The sequence below is a fragment of the Neomonachus schauinslandi genome, chromosome 4 (assembly GCF_002201575.2).
Source record: "Neomonachus schauinslandi chromosome 4, ASM220157v2, whole genome shotgun sequence".
NCBI classification, from domain to species: Eukaryota; Metazoa; Chordata; class Mammalia; order Carnivora; family Phocidae; genus Neomonachus; species Neomonachus schauinslandi.
This window is the reverse complement of record NC_058406.1, coordinates 123,790,941-123,816,879: the sequence shown is the minus strand read 5'-3', so window position 1 is coordinate 123,816,879 and position 25,939 is coordinate 123,790,941. Positions and strand designations below refer to the sequence as shown.

Genomic DNA, 25,939 nt, shown 5'->3' with positions numbered 1-25,939 from the left:
AAAAGTTTATTTAGTGATTAGAATTGTATTGTGTTTATAAGTTAACTTGGGGAGATATATCTTATTTGAAGTATTGAACCTTCTAATCCAGAAGTATAAGTTCATTCAGTCAGATCTTTTATGTCACTCAGTAAAATTTCATTGTTTTCTTCCTTTTGCTCTTGCACATTTCCTGTTTAATTATTTCTATGTTTTTTGTTTTAGTTTCGGTAGTATTTTGGATGACTCTTTTTTTCTCACTTCCTAATTTATTTTTTTTTAATTTTAACAGTTTTTATTTAATGTTGTATATAAAATTACTTTATTCCTGCATCTTCTCAATTGTTTCTGCCTTATATTTGCCCTTTTTCCTTTTCTACCTGTCTAACTACTGTCCAGGGTTAGTCTCGTGCTGACCACGTTGCTAGGGTGAATGCCCACATGGACAGTTGTACCATGAGCCTTGTCTCGTGGTACTTATTCAGTGTAGATGATGTATTTCTTCCTGTAAACCTGCACTACTTTGTCAGTTTGCTGACCTTTGTGGTATCCTCGCACAAATTGTACTTCAGCATCCTTTTGAATGGGCATGGATTGAATGTTGTACTTCTGTCTCAGCTTTTTGGAAAGGAGGGAAGACATCATCTTCCTGTGAATGTGGGAAGGTGCATTGAAATACCTTTTACTCTTCTTGCTCTGGTCAGAAGTCACAAAGGGATTGAACTTCATTTTGGTTGCTGGCACTTCAGCAATGGCCACAAAAAGCTCCCACTTCCTAATTTAATTGGAATATAGAAAAACCGTCATTTTTCCATATTTATCTCGTAGTTATTCACTTTCTAAACTCATATTGTTTCTAAAACTTTATTTCATTATCTTGGGTTTTTCTAGGTGAATAATGTATTTTGTCTTTGTTCTTTTACAGTATTTATTCCTCATTTTTGTTCTTTTGTTTCTGTTACGGAACATTTGTTTGAACCTCTAGAAAATATTGAATAGTGTTAATGATGGCAAGGAACCTCATTTTGTTTTTAACATTACTGTTGTATTTCACCAGTAAGTTTGATAATTGCTGTTGGTTTTTGGAGGATACTCTATCAAATTAAGTATATGAGTGTGTGTGTGCCTGGATGTGATTTTAGTTTTGTTTTTTAAGTCAGGATTAACTTGAATTTTTTCATACCATTGAAAAATACCAGATCAGCAATTATGAAAACTTACTGGTAAATATAGCAGTAATGTTAAAAACATTACATTTGTCTCTTGTTTATTTATATTTTTCCCAGTAATTTCAATGGGATTCATCAAAGGAGAAGTTAATTTTTAGTGGACTCAATTTACCACCTTGAAAACAGAAGTCTGCACTTATATTTAGGAGACAATTAGAGACGGAGAATTAGAGGAGAAGACATAGAGAATAATAATATCTAACTCTATTAAGTACTTTCTGTGTATCCCAAATGATTTTATGTGCTTTACTTACATTTATTAAATTAATCCTCCCCAAACACTGGGATATTTAGGTGCTGTTACTATTTCCTTTTTTACAATGAGAAAATTGAGAGATCTAAGTTAACTTGTAGGAAGCAGTAAAGTGAAGAATGTTTTCAGTTCTTTTGAAAAATTTCCTAGGAAGGGAGGAAGGAAAGTATCATCAATGAATATTGATTATTCCTCTCAGAAATGTGAAAAAAGGATAAAAATGGACAGTAGCAGAGGTGTAGCAAGAGTTGAAGGAAGATTTTTTTTTTCAGTGAAAAGATTTGAGTATGTTAATAAGTATTGGAGAAGATCAGTCATATACATGAAATTGAAAATGTAATGTTGCAAGAAAAAACTTGAGTTGGGGGGGAAGATATTAATGAATGCAAGAAGAGATGGGTTTGAGGGTGAATGAATAGTTCACTTTAGAAGTACAAAGGAATATTTTTTCCCCTGAAATGAGAGGAAAGAGAAAGATTATTGTTGATGTCAGGGAACTTTATGGTGGGACAAGGGAGACTGAAGTAGGCTATGTTAAGTTACCTACTTCTTAGCTAAGTAGGTAATTTGTTTGTTTGTTAAGGGAAGGTGGAGGAGGGACAGTGGGAGGGGATGTAATTGGGTATTGACAGAAAATGGAATAAGTGCTTTGAGGACAGTTATCATTTTCTGATAATCATTATTAAATTTTTTATGACTTCTTCCAGAGAACTCTTTGCATATTAAACATTTTTATATATGTAAGATATATATAATAAATAATATGTCTTAAAAGCTGTAGCAGTATTTAGCACATTAATACATACATATATATTATGCATATTATATATATATTAAAAGTTGTAATAGTATTAAGCATGTCTAATATTAGCAGGTTAAAGATCCAAAAGGTCCACTAGGAAAACTGTTTTGTGTAATGCAGAGTTTCCCAAATATATTTTATCAATGAATATCTTTTTCATGTACCAGTTGTTAATTGTAAAACATACTTTGAAATCATCCAGTTTAAACTATCCAGGGTGTTCTAATTGGGAGAGCAGAAAGCAGCTTCAGAGTTGGGACACCAGATATACTCTTTTCATTACCGAATTAGCCAAAAATTGGGCACATGTTATCAGTTATAGACAAAATAATAGCTACCACTGATTTAGAATTAGTTGTGTTCTTTATGTATTGGGCGTATGTAGGGTATGTGTGTTTTGGTGATTCCTCACGAACATTATTATCTTTGTTGCTGATGAAGAAACTGAGGCAAAGAAAGATGAAATAAATTATCCAGTTAAATGGGGAGACATGATTGAAACACAGGTCTTTCATATTCCAAAATCTTTTATAGTATAGTATGTTTCCTTTGCTTATAGTTCTCTTTTAATTGGTAGCGTGAAATGAGCAATTTTCTGCCAGATGGGCTGAGTTATGGCCACAGATAAGTATGTATTTCTTTTTTTAAATAACATACATTACACCTAGAATAGTTATGAAACTAGATATTATTTGCATTATCTCTTTGTTCTACTGGAAGTCATTTATTTCTGTTCATATTAATTAAAAGTATGATTACTCAAGAGTGACATGCTGAAAAATACTCAGGGGTGTAGCCATTTTTCCCATATCTGTGTTCTTAAGAATATATTATTAGAGTTATTAATAGGTATTCTAAAAAGAGGAAGAGGGGCTCATGGTAAAATAAATTTTGGAAACACTGCGTATTATATATTCCCTTTAGAGAGCAAATTAAAAACTGTAATAAAGAAAGCTATTTCCCAGCATATCTCTAACTTACTTGATAATGGAATTTTTTTTTTTAAGAATCTCTGTTAACATCTTAAGGCATTAGCATTCATTAGAACCAAGTTTAGTAAATGATAATATAGACCAAAAGAAAGCTTCTGTTTGGGCACATACCAGTTAGCCTTTGATCAGCTGAGTGTGTTCCTAGCTAGAGCTACTTAAGGATTATATTTGGATGTATTCCAAATGCATACTTACTACTAAGTATGCTAACCTTTAAATGGTGCCAATACATACTGTTTCACATTGCTTTTTTGCCACTGTTGCGTTTTAAATACTCTTTATGCTTTTTCAGTACACTTCAGTTAAGTCAGATATATTTGCATGTTTTTTTATTCTTACCATTTTAGATATGGGAGAAAGGACTACTATAAATGCAAGTGCAGATGGCAACATTGGAAGTATAGAGGATGGTAGCGACAGTGAAAATATTCAAGCAAATGGAATTCCAGGAACACCAATTTCTGTTGCATATACACCGTCTTTACCTGATGACAGATTGTCTGTCTCTTCCAATGATACTCAGGTATAAATGGGGGGCAGGGGGTGTCCAGTTAATCTTACAGATTTATAGGCTACCAGCACCTTGTGGTGAATATATCTAGTTGATCTGCTGGCTGATTATAATTTGGGAAAATAAAAACTTGGGTTTTTCTTATTGATATAAATCAAAGCAGTTTATTCCCTGAATATATTGAAAGTTAACTTGCCAACTCTAAGCTGTTTCATATATGTTCACATCTTCTCTATGCTCCCCGCTATTGATATCTTGTCAGGGCATGATGTGTTAGATTTTGTTTGTAATGGTATGAACTGGATAAATTTCAAGAGGTTTTTTTGGTGGCAAAGAGAGAATATTTTTAAAGAATTTATTTTTTGGGGTGCCTGGGTGGCACAGTCAGTTGAGCTTCTGCCTTCGGCTCAGGTGATGATCCTGGGGTCCTGGGATCGAGCCCTGCATCGGGCTCCCTGCTCAGCGGGGAATCTGCTTCTTCCTCTCCCTCTGCCACTCCCCCGTTTGTGCTCTCTCTCTTTCTTCCTCTGTTAAATAAATAAAAATCTTTATTTAAAAAAAGAATTTCTTTTTTAAGGTATTAATTTATTGCTGGGGAGGAGGGTGGTATGTCAGATTAAAGAGAAACAGTGTGGCAAATTCCTCATCAGGTTTCTCCTCCAACAGAACCCCCTCCATTAATTACTGAACTGAATAAAATATATGGAAGGTTGAAATGATTTTACACTGGCAAATGTCTTTATTTACATGGTATGTTAACTTGTTTAGGAATCTGGAAATTCTTCAGGACCTTCACCTGGTGCTAAGTTTTCCCACATTTTACAAAAGGATGCCTTTCTAGTATTCAGGTCATTGTGTAAACTGTCCATGAAACCACTGTCAGATGGACCACCAGATCCAAAGTAAGTCATTACCTATTCTGCTTGACAAATAGTTTTTTAAGCTTGAAACTTACTTACTATAAGGTAGTCTTTGGATTTTCTTTTGTTCTTCTTGCCCCATAAAACTCTCAAAAATATATTTTAGGGTTATTTTGCTTTTTAAAAAATGTATTTGAAAAATAGTTCGAAAATTGCTAGATACCTTACACTGTTTCCCAAAGCATACCAACAATATTAGAGAATTGTGCCTGGTTGAACAATTGAAAGAATTCTTATTTCAGTATCATGAGTAACTTTGGAGTAAGTGTAGCCCTGTTACATTTAGCCTCATGCTAGGTTTCTGAAAGCTACCAGTTGAAAGGTAATAAAACCTAAGAGAAATGAATTCTAAAATTTATAACGAAAGATACTGCATATTCATTAAGGTCTGAAAAATGCTCTGATGTGATACCTTCCTCTGTGGGAAGCAGGAAGTACTTTGAGATAGGAGTCACTTGTCTGATTCCTGTCAAATATATCAGTTTAAACTGTAGGAAAGTGCCATTTTTGTAAGTCATAAGTCACCAAATATCTTTCATTTCATATGAGTCAAATGTAACTAATTCTTGCTTGAGACTGAGTTTGGGCACTATTGGAGAGCCATGCCTCCCTAATGTTGCAGCATGGTGTAATACAGCATGACAATTTAGGAGAACTTTCTGGAGAAAGAAATCTTAAAGGTGGCTTGGCCTGAGCGGCTTGGTGAAAAGGATATTGAAATGGGGGAAAATGTAAGCACTACTTCATTTTTTAAAAACTCTAGAGCATTCCGGTTTCTAAATGTCACCTAAGAAGAAAGACGAGAGACAGTTACAATAAAAACTTTATTAAGTTTGGGGAGAAAAGAAAAACTTTGTAAGTTTTGGGAAACCACATTTGTTCTATTTTCTATAGTTTTATTTTGTCACATTGTACTGGTTCAATGAGAAACATCTTTTAAGCCCTAAACCTAAAATTCTAAAATCTTTTTAGGCCCAAATCCTGAGAGTCAGAAATATAACACTGATTTTTCTTTATTTTGAAAATATAAACTCTACAGAAAAAGGATGAAGGTTGTTCAGATTGCAATATATAAAGTTGACTATACCCTGTGTAATAAGAATATATTCAAAATTTTTTCAATTTCTTATTTTCACTATGACAGGAAAAATAACCATCTCATTCCAAATTGTTGAAGGTGGAAATAACTTAAGAATTTAGTGTTATTGCTGAAGGCCATCTTTGCCATGATTTAAAAATGTTATTAACCTTAAAAGTCTCAGATGTTTACTTTTCCAAATCAACTGTTTAAAAATGTGATTTGAAAAAATATTAATAAGCAGAAAAAGAATTCCTTAAAGTGCCCAAAATGAAAAGAAAACAAAAGAAAATACATGATTTTAAGGAGTACTCTATGGCAGGGGGCTTTCCTTTAGCACTATATAAAGAGTAATCTAGTTTTGGAGAGCTTCAATCTTTAATATTACAAAGGATTCTTATTTTTGGAGAGCTGCAATCTTTAATATTACAAAGGATTCTTATGAGGAATAATGTAAATTAATTATCCTCCTACTCAGTAGACTTAAACCAAATATTAGGAAATTTTGTTTGAACATAAAAAAGACCTTTTTGGTCATCAGGAACATTAAACATTAGAATTGAATACAGAAGAGGGGCACCTGGGTGGCTCAGTTGGTTAAGCGACTGCCTTCGGCTCAGGTCATGATCCCGGAGTCCCGGGATCGAGTCCCACATCGGGCTCCCTGCTCGGCGGGGAGTCTGCTTCTCCCTCTAACCCTACCCCCTCTTGCGCTCTCTTTCTCACTCTCGCTCTCTCTCTCTCAAATAAATAAATAAATAAATAAAAGAATTGAATACAGAAGAAATCAAATTTTCCACCCCTAGAAACTGTTCATTTTCCAAAAGAAAATATGTGGTTCCTATCTTACATGATTTTTTCCCCCAAAATTAATGACTTGTAGTTACATAATTTTCTTTTTTGCCTTTCTTCTCTTGATATTTTGTGATCTTGCTAAGATGATGTTCCAGGAAATGTTCGTTAAGCTTGAATTATAATTTAAAACTACCCCGTGAAAATCTGCAGGCCTGAAATTTCTAGCTTCTTTTGCCTATAAAAGTGTACTTGATTGTGTCATAAGACAATCATTTGATCATTTCTTCATTAATTAATGCTTTATAGATAGTAGGTACTTAATAAATGTTTAGATGGGTACATGAATAAATCCATGAGTTATATTGAGCACTTACTATGTACAGGCATTTTGTTAGAGCTGGGGATACAAAAATAAAACCTACCACAAAAATTTATGTGTTAGATAACAGTAAGCTGCAGGTTGTAATAACTACTGGAATAGAGCAGAAAAAGATAATAAATTAGCTAGACTAGGAAATAGTCGTAATATAAAAGCCTTGGAAGGCTTCAACATGAAGGGGAGATACTTAACCCATACCATATTTTCTGGGCTATTCATAATCTAACCTCGTACTGTTTCTAATTTGATTTAAGCTTTTTTTCCCCTTTGTTAATAACTATATTTGCTGCACATAGCCATCTTGGAAAGTTGATATGTAGTAGCAAGTAATGATATTATTGGTTCCAGTTTTATTTCAAAGATGGTAATATTTTTGTGATTCCCATTTACATGAAATTAAATATTTCTTGTTAGAGTTTCTTAGGTTCTTGAAATACTCGACCCTTAAAAACCATAAAATTTTTAAGGTAGAAATCAGGAACAGTTAAGTAAACTTAATTATCTGTGGTGTGAATGTAACTGATACAGCATTTGAAAAAAATAAAAGAATTAGCTCCTAGAGCATGTAAGTGTGTTCTGTATTTGAAAAGTTGCATGGGATCCAATCTTCTTGGTCTGTTGGCCTTAAGAGGCCTGTCAATGGGAGAAAAATTATGTGTTGTGAAATCTGATAATTACAATGCCAGATACTGATCAGAATATAGCATAGTATATTGATCAGAAAAAAAGTGAAAATTTAAGCTGAAAGGGAGTTTTTTTGCTTTTCATTATTAAAATACGTAGAATAAATGGGTAAACTATTAAGAGATATAAATGTTCTAAAAGCCTCTGTATTTCAAAAAAGAAAAGAACTTTAAATGGTTATTGAAAAAATAAGCTTGAAGTAGTCCTACAACTTGTTCATGCAACCAAAACTTTTAATTTTGTTTAGGGTTTTTGAGTAGCATACGTAGGGAAAAAGTACATTATATACTAAACTATTAAATATTATATACTATGTATATGTATATATATACATATACTAAATATGGCATATAATCTGGGAAGATTATGATGATTTCTAAAAGGTGAAATATGCTTGTGAAAGAAAAGAACAAGGAATAAATCTTTATATTTAGTGTCCAAAGGAACAGTAGCTTGATTTTAAATATGTGTGAATGATTGCTTTTCCATATAAAAAGTTTGTGAAATTATGTGGTACTTGAGATCATAAGTGGAACTACCCATTACTAGTGGCAAAGCTTATTCATGTACTGTACTTTATGTGGTCGAGTTTTCTGTTCCTCTCCATTTAAAAGTTTGTGAAATTTTGTGGTACCAGGAAATATCTTTGGAACAGCCTTTTATTACCATAATGCTAAATATGTCCATATACTGTGCCTTCTTTTTTACATTTTAGGTCTCATGAGTTACGATCCAAGATTCTTTCATTGCAGTTACTTCTATCCATTCTGCAGAATGCAGGACCTGTTTTCAGGACAAATGAGATGTTTATTAATGCTATTAAGCAGTATCTCTGTGTTGCACTCTCAAAAAATGGAGTGTCATCTGTTCCAGAGGTTTTTGAGCTTTCTCTTTCCATATTTCTCACTTTGTTGTCAAACTTCAAGACACATCTGAAGATGCAAATTGAGGTATGTTCTGCATTGTTGGGTATTTCATTTGTTTCATGTTTTAAATCAGATTATTAATCCCCTAGAAAATATTTCAGAATGTGAAATAATATTTGTGAATTGTCATGTACAGCTGACCCTTAAACAGTACCGCTTTGAACTGAGTAGGCCCACTTACATGTGGATTTTTTTTTCAATAAGTGTAGATACAGTACTGTAAGTGTATTTTCTTTTTTTTTTCTTTAGTTTACTTGATTGTAAGAATACAGCATATAATACATTGTAATGTACAAAATAGTTAGTTGAATGTTTATGTTGTCAGTAGGCTCGTAGCCTATTAGTAGTTAAGCGTTTGGAGAGCCAAAGTTATATGTGGATTTTCAGCTGTTCTGGGATCAGTACCCCTAACCCTCACATTGTTCAGGGGTGAACTGTGCTTCTTTTTTTTCATTTACTCATTCAACTAGCATGTGCTTATGAAGTACTAAGCACTGGGTAAACATTAAGAAAACAAAATCAAATTAAGACACAGCCCCTGCCTTCAGGGAATTTATACTGGTTGAATTGATGATTCTAGATGTCTTGAGGTAATTCAGTCCTCACAATAATTTTGCCGTTGTTTGTATGGTATGTAATAGTGAATTTGGTTATCTTAAAAGAAAGCTCTATATATACTTCACACGGTTTTAAGCCATCTAAGTTTTGGGCACTTTAAAGAGGCTATTAAGAAGGATTATATTTTTAGTGTTATATTTTAGGAGTTTGAAATTTTAATTTTTGCTTTGTATTATTTTTCTAATGTGCAAATGATAAATTATCATTTCCTAGAGATTTGAGGTGGGTGGAACAATCATATTATACTTTATTACTAATGTTCTCAGTATCTATTAAAATTCACATGGAATATTATGGGAATAAGACAGAATAAGGCCCTGGTATTTTAAGTGAAAGGTTTTTAAATGGGGGCCAAATTCTGAACAGGAAACAATTTCTGGTACATATATATTGTCAAATTTTAGTTTGTCTTATGTCTGTCAAAATAATGGAAGGCATTTAACTAGGAACAGTTGCTATTTTTTGATAACTTTTTTCCCATTATTTTCAGGAAGTACAGTTAAAAGAGATTTAAAAAAACTTTTGGAACTTTTGCTTCCTTACTAACCCAAAAGTCTTTCATGTGATGATGAAGCATTTAAATTGCTATTAGATAATTTTAGAAGACTACATTCATTTACTTAGAGATTTCTGAACACTGAGACTCAACTTCTTTAAGTACTGTTTAGTAGACTGAAATATAAATTCTTAGGGAACCAAGTATCACAAAAATCATTAAAGTTGGGATTACTATTTTTGTAGATTAAATTTGATGTACCAAACTTTTGGAAACACAAATTTAAAGGGAATACTGGTAAGAAATTTCCTTTGTCCTCAGATGGTAGATTCTCATTACAAAATTGTTGTAATGTTGTTCTGTATGCTTAAAGAGAGCAGGTTTATTTCGCTCTCCATTGTCCCTTATCGAGAGATTGAGGATCAAACAAGACAAGTGTAGATTGCTTTTGAAAATACTGCACATATTCAAATGCACGATAAGCTGTGTTCTAGTTGGAGAAAGCAAAGCCGACATATAAATACCTAAATTTGCAAAGTAGTGTTGAGATTGTTATTACATGAATGTTCATTTTATGAGAATATTCACTTCAGAGTTTCGGTAATATGATTTTCCATAGACATTAACTTACATGCCTATATCAGAAAATAGTTAATGCACAACTTTTCAAGAAAATATTTGCGAAGTGTCTATGATATTACTATTACTCTACACACATTACATTTTAGGTGCTCTATAAATCTTTAAAATTTTGGTGTTTTTTTAGAGCCCCTGTCGATGGGCATGATGTCTTAAATTACAATTGTAGGCTATTGCTTGCCTAGTATAATTTGATAACTCATAGAGAGTAGCTAAAGTTTTTATTTTTCTCTTTCTCCAAATCTAGGGGTTTTATTTAGTCCACAATTTGGAGAGTTCTAAACTTTCTTTTTTATTTGTGTAGTATAACTGATGTTAACAGTATTATATTAGTGTCAGGTGTACAACATAGGGATTCAACATTTCTGTACATTACAGGATGATCACTGCAGTAAATCTAGTTACCATCTGTTATCTTACAAAGTTAATACAAGATTATTAACTATATTCCCCATGCTGTGTATTACATCCCCATGACTTATAACTGGCAGTTTATACCTCTTAATCCTCTGCACCCATTTCGAACCTCCACATCCTCACCCCTCTGTCAGCCACCAGCTGGTTGTGAGTCGGAGCTTTGTTTCTTTTGTTTTTTGGACTCCAAATTTAAATGAAATCATGGCAGTATTTGTCTTTCTCTTCCTTATTTCACTTAGCATAATACTTGTAAGGTTCATCCATGTTGTTGCAATGACAAGATTTAAATTCTTTTCTATGGCTGAGTAGTGTTGCATTGCACATATATATCATTTCTTCTTTATCCATTCATGGACACTGAGATTGTTCCGTTATCTTGTCTATAGTAAATAATGCTGCAATAAACATAGGTATCATATATCTTTTGATATTAGTGTTTTCATTTCATTGTATAGATACCCATTAGTGGAATTGCTAGATTATATAGTAGCTTTATTTTTAATTTTTTGAGGAACCTCCATACTCTTTTCCATAGTGGCTGTACCGGTTTACATCCCCACCAGTAGTGTACAAGAGTTCCCCTTTCTCTACATCCTCGTCAACACTTGTTATTTCTTATCTTTTTGATAATAGCCATCCTCACAAGTGTAAGGTGATATCTCATTATGGCTTTGATTTGCATTTCCTTGATGATAAGTGATGTTGAGCATCTTTTCGTGTACCTGTTGGCCATCTGTATGTGTCTCCTTTGGAAAAATGTCTATTCATAACCTCTGCCGGTTTTTTTAATTGATTTTTTTTTTGTTTTTTTGCTATTGAGTTGTGTAAGTTCTTTATATAGTTTAGATATTAATCCCTTGTTAAATATATGATTTGCACATGTCTTCTATTTAGTAGGTTGCCTTTTCATTTCATTGATGGTTTCCTTTGCTGTGCAGAAGCTGTTTAGTTTGATGTAGTCCCATTTGTTTACGTATGCTTTTGTTTCGCTTGCCTTTGGAATCAGATCCAAAAAGACATCACTAAGGCTTATGTCAACAAGCTTACTACCTATGTTTTCTTCTAGGAGTTTTTTATGGTCTTACATTCAAGTCTTTAATCCATTTTGAGTTCATTTTTGTACATGGTGTAAGATAGTGGTTCAGTTTCATCATTTCACATGTAGCTATCCAGTTTGCCCAGGACCAGTGATTGAAGAGACTGATTACTGATTTAATCTCCTTACTAGTAATTGGTCTATTCAGATTTTCTATCTCTTCCTGATTCATTCTTGTAACATTGTATGTTTCTAGGAATTCATCCATTTCTTCTAAGTTGTCCCATTTGTTGGTATGTAATTGTTCATAGTAGTCTTTTGTGATCTTTTGTATATCTGTGGAATTAGCTGTAACCTCCTATTTCATTTCTGACTTTGTTTGAGCCCTGCCACTTTTTTCTTGGTGAGTCAGCCTGAAGGTTTGTCAGTGTGTGTATCTTTCCAGAGAATCATCTCTTTGTTTATTCATCTTTTCTGTTGTCTTTTTAGTCTCTCTCTCATTTATTTATACTCTGATCTTATTTCCTTCCTATGTTTAGTTCCTTGTATTCTTTTTTTTAATTCCTTTAGATGTAAAGTTAAGTTACTCATTTGAGATTTCTCTTGTTTGTTGAAGTAGGCTTGTATTGCAATGATTCCCTCTTAGGACCACTTTGGCTGCATCCTATAGATTTTGGTATGTTGTATTTGTTTTCGTTCATCTCAAGGTAGTTTTTGACTTCTCCTGTGACTCAGTTGTTCAGTAGTGTGTTGTTTAATCTCCACTTGTAGTTTTTCAGTTTTTCTTCTTGTAATTTCTAATATTAAACCATTGTGTTTGAAAAAGGTGTTTGATATGATTTCAGTCTTCTTGAATTTATTGAGACTTGTTTTGTGGTCTAAAATGTGATCTGTCCTGGAGAGTGTTTCATGTGCATTTAAGAAGGGTGTATATTCTGTTTTTGGGTTCTGTATACTGTTAACGCTTGAATGAAACAGGGGTAGGGACATTTAACTCCTGCCTAGTCAAAAACCCAGGTTAACCATCTGACTCCCCCAAAATTTAACTACTAATATCCTACTGTAGCCTGGAAGCCTTTACTGATAACAGTGAACTAACATATATTTTGTATATTGTATGCGTGATATACTGTGTTACAATAAAGTAAGCTAGAGAAAAAACATTAAGAAAATCATAAGAGAAAATATCTTTACAGTACGTTACTGTATTTATCAAAAGAAATCCACATAGGATGGAGCTTGAGAGTATTTTTTTTAAGTGTGTTTTTAAGATTTTATTTATTTATTTGAGATAGGAAGAGAGAGAACGTGAGTGGTGGGGAGGGGCAAAGGGAGAGGTAGAAGGGGACTCCCTGCTGAGCAAGGAGCTTGACGTGGGGCTTGATCTCAGGACCCTGAGATCATGACCTGAGCCAAAGGCAAGTGCTTAACCAACTGAGCCACCCAGGCACCCCGGAGCTTGAGAGGTAAAATAAGTCAGAGAAAGACAAATACCATGTGATTTCACTCATATGTGGAATTTAAGAAATAAAACAGATGAACATATGGGAAAGAAAAGAGAGAGAGAGGCAAACCAGGAACAAACTATAGAGAACAAACTGAGGTTTACTGGAGGGGAGGTGGGCAGGGGGATGGGTTAAATGGGTGGTGGGTTAAGGAGGTCAGTAGTGATGAGCACTGGGTGTTGTAGGTAAGAGATGGATCACTAAGTTCTACACCTGAAACTAATATTATACTGTATGTTAGCTAACTGGAAGTTAAATAAAAACTTGAAGGAAAAAAAAAATCCACATATAAGTGGGCCTGCATAGTTCAAACCCATGTTTTTCAAGGGCTGCCTGTACATCTATTAAATCCATCTGGTATAATGTGTTATTTAAGACCAGTGTTTCCTTAATGATATTCTGTCTTGATATAAGTGGAGGATTGAAATTTCATACTCTACTGCTGTCAGTTTCTCCCTTTAGGTCTGTTAATATTTGCCTTATATATTTCAGTGCTGCTATGTATGGTGCATATATAAGTATTCTAAATTTTTGCTGGATTGACCCCTTTATTGTTATTTACTGCCCCACTTTGTCTTTTATTACTGTCTTTGTTTTAGTCTTTTTTTGTCTGATATGAGTGTAGCTATACCACCTTTCTTTTCATTTCCCTTTGCATGGAATATCTTTTCCATTCTTTCACTTTCAAGTCTGTGTATGTCCTTACTTCTGAAACGAGTCTCATATAGGAAGTATATAGATGTGTCTTGTTTTTTCATTCATCCAGCCACTATATATCTTTTGATTGGGGCATTTAGTTCATTTACATTTGAAGTAATTATTGATAGGTAAATACTTAACTGCCATTTTGTTAATTTTTTTCTGACTGTTCTGTTCCTTTTTCTTTTTCTCTTCCTTTGTGGTTTGATGACTTTTTTTAGTGTTATGGTTAGAGTCCTTTCTCATTTTGTTTGTATATTTACTATAAGTTTTTGGTTTGTGGATATGGTGAGGTTCACATATATCCTATGTATAGATCAGTTTAAGTTGATCACAACTTAAATTTGAACACACTCCTAAGCTGCATTTTTACTGCCTCCCCCATTTTATGTTTTTGATACCGCTTTTTACATTTTTTATGTAACCCTTAACTAATCATTGTTTTAATTGATTTTACTTTTTTTAACTTTATTAGTAGCTTTATAAGTGATTAATTTACTACCTGTACTATAATGTGCCCTTTCTAGTGAGATTTTTACTTTTGTATATTTTCTTGTTTATTAGTGCCATTTCTTTTCAGCTGAAAGAAGTCTTGTTAATATTACTTATAAAAACAGTTTAATTATAATGAACTTCTTTGGTTTTGCTTCTCTGGAAAACTTGCTCTCTTCTTGAAATTTGAATGATAATCTTGCTGGTTAGAGTATTATTGGTTGGAAGTTTTTTCCTTTCAGCACTTTGAATATCTCCTGTCATTCCCTTCTGGGCCACACAGTTTGTGCTCAGATATCTGTTGATAGCCATATGGGTTTTTCCTTGTACACAACTAGTTGTTTTTCTCTTGCTGCTTTTAAGATTTTCTCTGTATCTTTAATTTTTGACATTTTAGTTATAATGTGTCTTGGTGTGGACCTCTCTGAATTCATCTCATTTGTAACTCTTTGGCCTTCCTGGACCTAGATGTCTGTTTCCTTCCCTCAGGGAAGTTTCTAGACATTAATTCTTCAGATAAGTCTTCTGCCCCTTTCTCTTGCTCTTCTCCTTTAGGGACCACTGTAATGAGAATGTACTTCCACTTGATGTTGTTCCTTAAGTGATCTTCATTTTTTAAAAATTCTTTTTCCTTTTTGTTGCTCTATTTGGGGGGTTCTTCTGCCCTGATTTGTAGATCGCTGGTCCTTACCTATTTGATTCAGTCTGCTGTTGAACCCCACAAGTGTATTTTTCAGTTCAGTTATTGTGTTCCTCAGCTCTTGACTTCTTTGCTATTTCATTTTCTTTCTTGAAGTTCTCATCCATTCCTGTACCACATTCTGTGAGCATCCTTATGACCATTACTTTGAATTCTTTTTCATGTAGATCACTTATCTCCATATCATTAAGGTCTTTTTCTGAGGTTTTTGTCTTTTTTTTTTTTTTTTTTTTGAAATCTATTTCTCAGTTTCCTCATTTTGCTTGACTGTTTCTATGTATCAGGTGAAACAGCTGCCTCTCTGTCTTGAGGGAATGACCTTGTGCAGGTGATGATCTTTCTCATTCAACCTTGCCCTAGCTCTTGGTTGTCCCTGGAACCTTTGTGATTATCTAAACCACCTTATTTATTCTTGATATGCACCTATTGTTGAGGATGTGCCCTGTCCTGTCAGTGATCCATGGGGAGGAATCTCATTTAGCACCTAGTTTCAGGCTGTTTGGAAGCCACTCCCTCAGGCAACAACTTTTAAATAATGCAAATATATACAGTCCTGTTCTCCAGACTGGAGATCTGGAGATGTCCCCTGTGTGACAGTGGCAAAAATCCTGACTCCAGAGAAGTGCATTAGCTCCTTTCTGAGAAGACCTGTCAAATTGTAGTAAGGCCAGGGGAGGCACAAAACATGGCTTCTCCCTGCTTTCACTCCTGGGGAGCACCTTTTTCACCTTTAGATGTGAGGGAGACATGAAGCCTGTTTCTCAGGCTGAAGCTTCCAGGCTAAATAAATAGACCTTTTTTTACAGGAAGACATGTTGTGTTTCAGTCTGCTGTCTGTGCAATGCCCTGTGGATGGTGGCATGCCAAGAACAGTCTTTCTGATTGTTACAATCCCGTGTTGCTCTGAATGCCAGCTCTCTTGGCCACCAGGGCCAGGCAATCAAGTGGTATCTCCTCTGTGGATTGCACATGCTCACTGGCTGTAGCAAGACAACTGGAGAGTGAGGGGAAGGGGCACCCTTGCTGGCTTAAGACTTCAAAAAGGCAGTGCCTGTGTGTTTCAACAGTGCTGTGGCAGAGTGCCTCGTCTGTGTGTCCATTGGCTTTAGGCTGGGTGCAGGAGAATGCCACAGCCACTTGTGCTCACCAGCCTCAGCCTGGGGGCAGGGGAGCACTGCAACCACCCACGCTCTCTGGCCTCAGCAAGTGTCATGTCCACTGCCCCTTGCTTGTCCTAGCAAGGCAGCAAACTTTCTTGATTCATGGTACCTTTAGAGTGTCTGATCTTTTCACTGCGTACTTGTGCTAAAAGAAGTACCTAACAGTTCCATTTATTAAGTAATTAGGTCCAAACAGCTTAACAAATATTTCTCTTTAAACAATGTAATCTCCATTTGAAGAAAAATAATACAGATAAATTTTTAAAAATGATGTTTTTATTTCATTCTTAAGTAGTCACAGTTACTTGACTACCAAAATGTATGTGCCTTTTGGACACTGCCCAACTCCTCAGACCTTGGAATCCACTTGGACACTGCCACCCTTATTTCCTATTCTTCATTGACTTTCATGCGGTCCCTGCCCTTTAGCGTAGCAATCACTAAAACTCAGGTTTGCGAAAATAATGATGTCACTGAAAGGAATGTAGTGTGATCTAATGTTGAAACTGAGCAGTCTTGTGAGGTATTCAACAGATATATTTCTTTGGAATTTTCTCTCAGAAATTGTCATGGCATCCCTCTAAGTTGGCTGCAGGGGTGCCTTGGTGCAGTGCTTAGGAGCTGTGATCATAAATATTTATTGAACAGCTGCTGTATGCTAGGCAGTGTGGACACAGTGCTTAGTAAGAAAGACTTGGTCCCTACCTTCTTAAAAAGTTATGCTCTGTAGGAAATGCTCCTGACTTTAAGGAAGTAATAGAAATGTGTTGGATTTTGTGAAAGAAAAGCACATTTCAAGGGTACCTCACCCAATTAGGAGGGAGAAAGACATTAGTCACCTCATATTATCAGTATGCATTTCTGGAGCACAAAGCTCCCTAAATGTTAATGTGTGACTTTTAGTTTTCTTTTTTCAGTCATCCCTTCTTAAATCAGTCACTTTTCCAAAATAAATTTCAATCTAAAAATTCTTTCTTAGCTCTTAAATTGTAATTTATTTAATTAGGTTGAGTAACTCCTTTTTATTTGACATCATTTGGTGTAAAGAATAGTAAGAAATAGTTTGTTGTTTTCAGATAGAGATTTCCACTTACGTAATTATAAAAATATCATAGTGTAAGAGATTATTTTTATTGTGTGGATTAGAGCATTAGGTACATTTAAATCTAGGAAAATTGGGCACCTATTATAACGGCTGAAAAACCTAACTGATGAATAAATTTATAATCTTTGGGAGATTAAAAAAATGAAGTATGAGTTACATTGGTTTTGTAAATATGTTCACAGAATTCTTACCCAGAGGACTTTGCAGGTTTCCTTTGTAGTGGCTGTGTGATAGCAAACAAAACAACGTGAAGTTCAGTACTCCTACTAGAAGGGCTAGTTTAAGTCACACACCCAAGTTAGCTTAGTCCTGACGTTTCAGAGATGGAACTCAAAAGAAGTTGAACTCCAGAGGAGCCTGGGTCCTAATCTCTGCTCCACAGCTTTGGGATATTTAAAACATGATCACATATACAAATAATATTTTAAACAGAATTTTTTCCCTAATCACAGGTGTTCTTTAAAGAAATTTTCCTATACATTTTGGAAACTTCTACCAGCTCATTTGACCACAAATGGATGGTTATTCAGACATTGACAAGGATCTGTGCAGGTATTTGAAATTATCCTTACTATCTTTTCTTATTAAGAGATATTTTAGGGATGCCTGGGTAGCTCAGTCAGTTAAGCGTCAGCCTTTGGTTCAGGTCATGATCTCAGTCCTGGGATTGAGTCCTGCATCAGGCTCCTTGCTCAGTGGGGAGCCTGCTTCTCCCTCTCCCTCTGCCTGGCGCTCCCCCTACTTGTTCTCTCTCTCTCTCTCTCTGACAAATAAATAAAATCTCTCTCTTAAAAAAAAAAGATTTAAAAGCCCAAAATATACTAATATTCTTAATGCCTTTTGTTAAAAGCAATATATTATATTGTTACAGATGCTCAGAGTGTAGTGGATATTTATGTAAACTATGACTGTGATTTAAATGCAGCAAATATATTTGAAAGACTAGTAAATGATCTATCAAAAATTGCTCAAGGACGGGGCAGTCAAGAACTTGGTATGAGTAATGTTCAGGTAAGAACTTTAAAAGCATTTTCAAATTTAAACTCGGTCAAGGAAGAGCTATGTGTTTCCTTAAAAGATCTTTTTGTTTTTATTCTTTTTATGAATTATTTGTAGGAATTGAGCCTGAGGAAAAAAGGTTTAGAATGCTTAGTGTCAATTTTGAAGTGTATGGTTGAATGGAGTAAGGATCAGTATGTGAATCCCAACTCTCAGACAACTCTTGGTAAGGTGACATTTTATAATTCTTTGTCATTTCAAGTAAATGGTATTTTGAAGAAGATAGTTCCAGTTGCCATTAGGCCAGTTTTGTGACCTCTTTATTCCTTTAGCTGATAAAGGAAGCATTCTGTATGAGTTAAATACTAGCTTTAAAATTGTAAATTTCTGGGGCGCCTGGGTGGCTCAGTCGTTAAGCGTCTGCCCTTGGCTCAGGTCATGATCCCAGGGTCCTGGGATCGAGCCCCGCATCAGGCTTCCTACTCAGCGGTAAACCTTCTTCTCCCTCTCCCACTCCCCCTGCTTGTGTTCCCTCTCTTGCTGTGTATCTCTCTGTCAAATAAATAAATAAAATCTTTTAAAAAAATAATTAAATAAATAAATAAAATTATAAATTTCCAACTTAGTTATCCAAACCTTTTTCTTTCTAAATCTTCCTAGAAATATTTAAATAATATGTTAAAGTGAAGCATATTTATGCAGTTTTGTGAAAAGATAATTATAGAAGAAACCTATACAAGCCAAGATGTTTTAAGAAGATTGTTCACCTGTGTTTGACATTTACCCTTACTAGGAGAAAAACGCATAGCCACTGGGCTATCCCTAGTATTCCATCAGTCAAGAGTCTTTTGAGGGAAAATTATTTCTCATGAGGCATGAACTGAGAGCAGAAACCCAGTGGATACTTAGCACTGCAACTGCAGAAAGAACTTTTAATGGTGCACACATTCTAATTCTAGTGTGTTTTAATATCAAAGTATACTGTCTGTGATGGCACTCAGTATTTTGCTTGTGTTGCATGGTTATCTAAGAAACATTGAAATTTCTTGCCTTACTTGATGGGTTTTTTTTAACCGTTTACATATTTTTATTTGAAAGATTAATTTACTGTATCAGTCTTTCTCCTCACAGGTCAGGAAAAAACCTTAGAGCAAGAGACGAGTGAAATCAAACACCCTGAGACAATAAACAGATATGGAAGTTTAAATTCCTTGGAGTCAACATCATCATCAGGAATAGGCAGCTACAGTACACAGATGTCTGGTACTGACAATCCAGAACAATTTGAAGTCCTAAAGCAACAAAAAGAAATAATAGAACAAGGAATAGATTTGTGAGTGTCCAATTTTAAGAAGAAATGTTACTGAATATCCTTTTGCTAGTACTGTATCACCCTTGCCCTGGGTTTCTCTACATCTTCAGAATATTTCTGTTCCTTTCTCATTACCACCTTTCATTGAGTAAAACCGGGCACAGGTCTCCTGTATCCAAGACTTCTAGTGGCTCATTATTCAGCTCTCCTTGTTTATTGCAATCTAGCCCAAGAGACCCCTATAATGCACATTAAATTAATTTTGCAGCATATCTTACATACTGTTGATGAATATCATCTCAGTAGTTTTGCATTGTTCATTTAGTAGCTCAGTTATAAAATCCCCCATTATATTTCCTAAGCAGATGACAAGTAAAAAATTTACAATATGAAACTTCTAATAGCTAGCTTCTCATTGCTCCTTTTACAGGTTTTATATTTTCTCCAGTTGGGTTACAAATGTGCTACTCTTGTTACTGATCCATTGTTATCAATTTCAGTTTTATATGTTGATAAGGTAATAACCTCCTTTTCCAGCCTGGCTACTCTACCAGACCCAGATCTTGTAAAGTCAGTTTTCCCACTAAGCTGTATGGCATTGACCTGCTCCTGGACTATTTCGTATCCAAATAGTACCATGCTGCTTTCATTCCTCTAATTGCCCATCTTTTTCAAAGAGAAACTGGAAGGAAACATGAAGTTGCTGACATTTCTCCATGGATCTAGCTACTGTAAACTGTTAAAAAATTCCCTTGTATATTTACCTGGTTTGCTACTTCTCCTGTAAAGCATTTCTTCTGACTCTTAAACAGTACCTTTTGGTGAACATTCAAGTTCCCCAAAAAAGGCAAAATGTATGCACGTATATTGTCATAAAATTATAAAATCTCACAAAATTGCCTCAGGAAAGAGCCATTAATAGTTCATTCATTCCAGTTTTTCAGTCAATATTTATCAAAGTCCCATCTGTTCCTGACATTATGCAAGGTCCTAGGGAAACCTGATGAAGGAAACAGCCATGGCTTCTAAGGGACTCAGGGTCTAGTATGTGTAATCAGATACTCATATTGAAATTCTCAGCAAGTGTTACTCAGCAAACATATATTTGGTGTTTGGGACTGTGTGCCAAGAACCATGAAAGCATTGGTTCTTGTATTTAAGATTACAGCCTAAATATGGGGCAAAAGTGTTTTTCTAAAATAATACCATGTATTGTCCATAATCGTATACAAAGTGCTGCCAAGATACGATAACTCTCTTTGAAGTATTTGGGAGTGAGTTGGAGCCGTCACAGGACTGCAAAGCGGAGGGCTCCTTAGTCTCTAGTCGGCCTTTCAGCCCCTGGACTTGATCTCTGCTTCATACTTTCATGAGAATGCTTTCATGTTGCTATGTTCTCATTACACTCTTTCATGACTGTGGCACCATTCTGTCTTGTTCTCCTACCATTCTGATCATGCCATCTCAGTCTTCCTGTGGGCTCTTTATCTCCTGCATACAGCTTAGCATTTCCAGAGTTCTGTCCCTCAGCCCTTTTCTTACTTTGTAATTTCTCCTAGATGATCATGTTCTTTTTCATGACTTCAGCTACTATGTATGTGCTAGCATGTCACCACTCCCCAGTGTTACTTCTAATGTAAATACCTCTGCTGAAGTCTAGACTCATGTCCATAATTGCCCGTTGGACATCTCTGTTGGATATTGCTTAGGTTCTCACACTCAGTATGTCCATAACCAAATTTATCAGTCTCCATTCTCTCCATAATCAGCTCCCTAATACTCTAACCAAAAACAAAAGACAAATAGAAAACTACTGTTTCTGTATTTCTTATTTAGGCTAGTAACCCCAGCATGCTACCAAATTTAAAAGCTAGAATCCTGGGAGTTACTTATATTTTCCCTTTGGATCTAGTCTGTCGCTAAATCCTGTTGATTGTACTTGCTAAATATCTATGCTATTTATCTCTTCTCTCCATCTCCCACAGTTGTTTTCGCAAGTCAAACCAACACCATTTCTTGCCTTGACTCATGTAATCTTTTAATTGGCCTACCTTTCTTTGGTCTTATTTATTCTGTAGTCTTTTCTCACACTTAGCTAGAGTGATCTCTCTTGAATGAAAGCCAACTTCTGTTTCTGCCCCCCTTTTGTTTTTAAAGAATAAAGTCACAGCTTCTTGTAATAGGATATAATAACCTTCATGATATAGGTCTGCTGGACTCTAAGCTTCATCACCTGCCACTTCTTTGGCTCACTTCATCCTTCCAACAATGCAGAGCTGTTTGTTACAGTGTCATTGCTGTTTTATGCTGCCGTGTGTTAATATGACCCCTTCCTCTCTGAGATGTTTTTTCTTTTTATGAAATATGTAGTCCTTCTTCAAAGCTCAGTTTCACAGTCACCTTCCCCAGGAAATATGTCATAGCCATCTCTGTTCATTACTTCCTCTTCTGTGCTATCTTACCTTGTCAATACATTAGTTGTTGCATTTTTACTATTACAGTTTTTAAAAATCAAGTTTATTTTATTAGGGAGAGAGCTTCCAGAGAGCAGAGATTGTGCTTATCTCAGTGAAATATGTTTGATTTTAATTTATGGTATGAATTAGGACTTGACAGGATCATTAGGACAGGACAGGTAAGGACATTTTAGACAAAGAGAATGACATGTGCCGCAGCACAGAGGAGAGGAACATTGAGGACTCTTGCTCAGCGTGGCAAAGGCAGGGTCGGGGGGCAGTCGCAGGAGATGAAATGAGAGCATTGAGTTGGATCCGGATTCCAGAAGGCCTTATTCTCCATGTAAACAAATTTTTATCTTGTTTTTCTTGACTTTGGCATACTAGTATTGAAGGATTTTAGTCAGAGGAGGAGTAGCATCAGATTTCTCTTTTGGAACGATTACTTGGCCAGTAGCCTGAAGGATGGATTAGAATGTGAGCAAAACAAAAGTTAACAAGACCATTTAAGTACTGTTACCCAGGTGACAGGTGATGAGGGACCAAAGTAATTAGTGGTGTAATAAAAGTAGAAGGTAAATGATGTGGAAACAAGGAGGTGACCTTTGAACTGGATCTGTAAGCATGAAGGAGAGTTCCACAGTGAATGGAGCAAGTAAAGGCCGTGTGGAGGAAATAGACTGCAGAAATGCATTCTGCTTAAGAAATGAGAAATAGGATATGTGGGAGTAGGTGGGTGGGAGGGATGAGATAAACTAGAGCTGTACTGAGAAAGATTTTGTGTATCCATCTAGTCAGTTTGGAGCTATATTGAGAAAGATTTTGTGTATCCATCTAGTGAGTTTGGACTTGACTTTGAAAACATTGGCTATCTAGGGATTTTTTTAATAAAGGAAATGATGCTGTCAGATTCTTCTTAAACAGTCACTAGAATTCTTTACTTTAAAAGCAGGAAACAGAATTAATCAGTGGGTGTATATGGAATGAACCAAGATTACTTGAGCATTAGGGAAAATATTAAAAGCATGAGATATTTAGTATTTATATCCTTACTCAGAGCTTATCTACAACATGACATTATCTCAAATAGTGAAATGGTCCATATCATTGATAAAGATGGCCTTTTGCTTCAGACTCTTTTCTAAGAAAAGAAAAATAAAACTTTGGATAATGTAAAAAGTTTTGTATATTCATGCATTGATTATATTAAATAAACTATTTTCTAAGTTGTATTAGAAAATTAATTTACGGTAGTTTAAGACCTTTTCAAATGATTTTCTGTTTCTAATGTTTGTATTAACTTTAACATCATCTAGATTTAATAAGAAACCAAAGAGAGGAATACAGTACCTCCAAGAACAAGGGATGCTTGGCACTACACCTGAAGATATTGCCCAATTCTTACATCAAGAGGAAAGATTAGATTCTGTAAGAAAATCCATTTTTTTATTCTAACCTTCTCTATAAAATTCCTTTTTAAGTTAATAATGATACATACTGTTTCCCCTTTAAAAGTGCCCTCCTAAGTATGTAAGTAAAACTTACAAAGAATAACCTAGGTATTCTTAATTTTGCTTTTTAATTTTCTAAACTCAAAAGAATATCTTTTTTTAATAAACACATTTAGTGTGTTTAACTTTTAGTTTCACGTTTGAAATAGTTAACCCTGTAGTCAAAACCTGTGAATCTTACAGATTTTTCTGCTCTTTAAATCTCTGTGACAAATGTAACATTTCATTAGGATATCAGTTTTTTTATCTTTTGTTCTTTAGACTCAAGTGGGCGAGTTCCTGGGAGATAATGATAAATTTAACAAAGAAGTCATGTATGCATATGTGGACCAACATGACTTTTCAGGAAAGGACTTTGTTTCAGCCCTTCGTATGTTTCTGGAAGGATTCCGTCTTCCAGGGGAAGCTCAGAAAATTGATCGATTGATGGAGAAATTTGCTGCAAGATACCTCGAATGCAACCAAGGGTAAGCAAGATTCAAATTCAGGTATTTATTGGTTGCCAGCTATATCCAAGACACTGTGGCAGGGAGCATCAGAAGATTCATCATTCCTTACACCCAGAGAATTTAGATTGTGATCTAGAAGTGATAAGACAATTCCATAAAAACACTGTAGTATGAGCTAGAACATAAATCCTGAAAGAGAAAATTATGGGGGTTTGAGATGATTTATTTAAGTGCAACTGTAAAACAATAAAAGTTTGTAACATGATACACTTATTTTTCCAGGCAAACCCTTTTTGCTAGTGCAGATACTGCTTATGTTTTGGCTTATTCAATTATCATGCTGACCACAGATCTTCACAGTCCACAGGTATGTACTGTGTATGATAGATAGTACAAATTAAATAAGTGCTTTTGAATTCAGTTAGAGTTGAAATTTTAATCTTATTCAGTGAAACCAGTCACCAGATTGGGGTATTTAATTTGGTGTAGTGTTCATTTTACAAATGTGTTTTCTGGGGGCACTGGGGTGGCTCAGTCAGTTGAGTGTCTGACTCTTGGTTTCTGCTCTGGTACTGATCTCAGGGTTCTGGGGTGGAGCCTTGTGTCAGGCTCCACGCTCAGTAGGGAGCCTGCTAAGATTTTTTTTCTCTCTCCCTCTGCCCTTCCTTCAGCTCATGGGAGTGCTCTCTCTTTCTCTCTCTCTCTCCCTCAAATCTTTTTTTTTTAAGATTTTATTTATTTGAGAGAGTGTGAGAGCATGAGCAGGGGGAGAGGCAGAGCGAGAAGCGGACTGCCTGCTGAGCATGGAGCCCCCACTGCAACTGTGGGGCTCAATCCCAGGACCTTGGGATCATGACCTGAACCGAAGGCAGACACTTAACTGAGTCACCTAGACACCTCTAAATAAATAAATGTTTAAAAAAAAAAACGCAGTTTCTGGTAATAATTCTAGTTAGACTTTCAGATATCTGTAAAATAAGTCTGTATTTGTCTCATGATGGATAGCTGTATAAAGCTTAAGATAAATTTTAAGAATATGTATTTGTTCTTCTGCCTATACTTATTACAACGTAGAAGAACACTATACATAAACTTTTTTTCTTTTAAACGTTTCAAACTTAAGCAATAGAGTGGTTAGTATGGGAATCCTTCCTGTGCCCATCACCCAGCTTCCACAATTACCAACCATGGCCAGTCTTCATTCTGTATCTTCTCTCTCCCAGATCATTTTGAAGTAAATACCAGGTGTCGTATCATTTCATCTGTATTTATTTCAGTGTATATCTCTGAAAGACACATACTCTATTTAAACATAACCACAATACCGTTGCACCTAAAAATTAACAATAATTTTAAAGTGTTGATACCTTTTGATATTGAGATATTCATTTGCCTCTTGAAATTCATAACTCCTTCTTAAATATTAAGGAACTGTCACTTGAGTTCTGATATCCATTAGCAAAAAATTATTTTTAAAGTTTTAGGTATTTTATACTTTGTTTCAAAAAACATGCTTTGATATGTTTGGGGAAAATTACCTTTATACATTTATCTATTTGAAAGAATTTCTTCATACTTCTTAGGGATAGGCATCTAATGAAATTTATTATTCTTAGGAAATGAAATAAACTATTACTAATCTTAGAGGTTTGGAAAAATTAAAATTTATTTAAAGGTTGAGATTAAACTTTGCAATGTAGGGACTTGTCTGTGTTTTGAGATGCTTAAGGCAGGGTTGATATGGAAAGTATGTATCAAATGTATCGTGGGGATTATATACAGAATTACCCTTAGATT

At 35.0% G+C, this 25,939-nt stretch overlaps 1 protein-coding gene across 2 annotated transcripts in view; it reads left to right on the top strand.

Annotated features, from left to right (window-relative positions):
- The window catches only part of ARFGEF1 (ADP ribosylation factor guanine nucleotide exchange factor 1), a 144,148-nt gene that overhangs the window by 69,845 nt on the left and 48,364 nt on the right, over window positions 1-25,939 (top strand). For both annotated transcript variants that reach the window (XM_021688624.1, XM_044914638.1), the window contains 10 exons: window positions 3,603-3,778; window positions 4,535-4,668; window positions 8,338-8,572; window positions 17,868-17,967; window positions 18,287-18,426; window positions 18,532-18,640; window positions 19,546-19,747; window positions 23,499-23,610; window positions 23,955-24,160; window positions 24,425-24,509. In XM_021688624.1, the coding sequence (XP_021544299.1) occupies window positions 3,603-3,778; window positions 4,535-4,668; window positions 8,338-8,572; window positions 17,868-17,967; window positions 18,287-18,426; window positions 18,532-18,640; window positions 19,546-19,747; window positions 23,499-23,610; window positions 23,955-24,160; window positions 24,425-24,509 (1,499 nt within the window). The remainder of the gene's footprint in view (window positions 1-3,602; window positions 3,779-4,534; window positions 4,669-8,337; window positions 8,573-17,867; window positions 17,968-18,286; window positions 18,427-18,531; window positions 18,641-19,545; window positions 19,748-23,498; window positions 23,611-23,954; window positions 24,161-24,424; window positions 24,510-25,939) is intronic.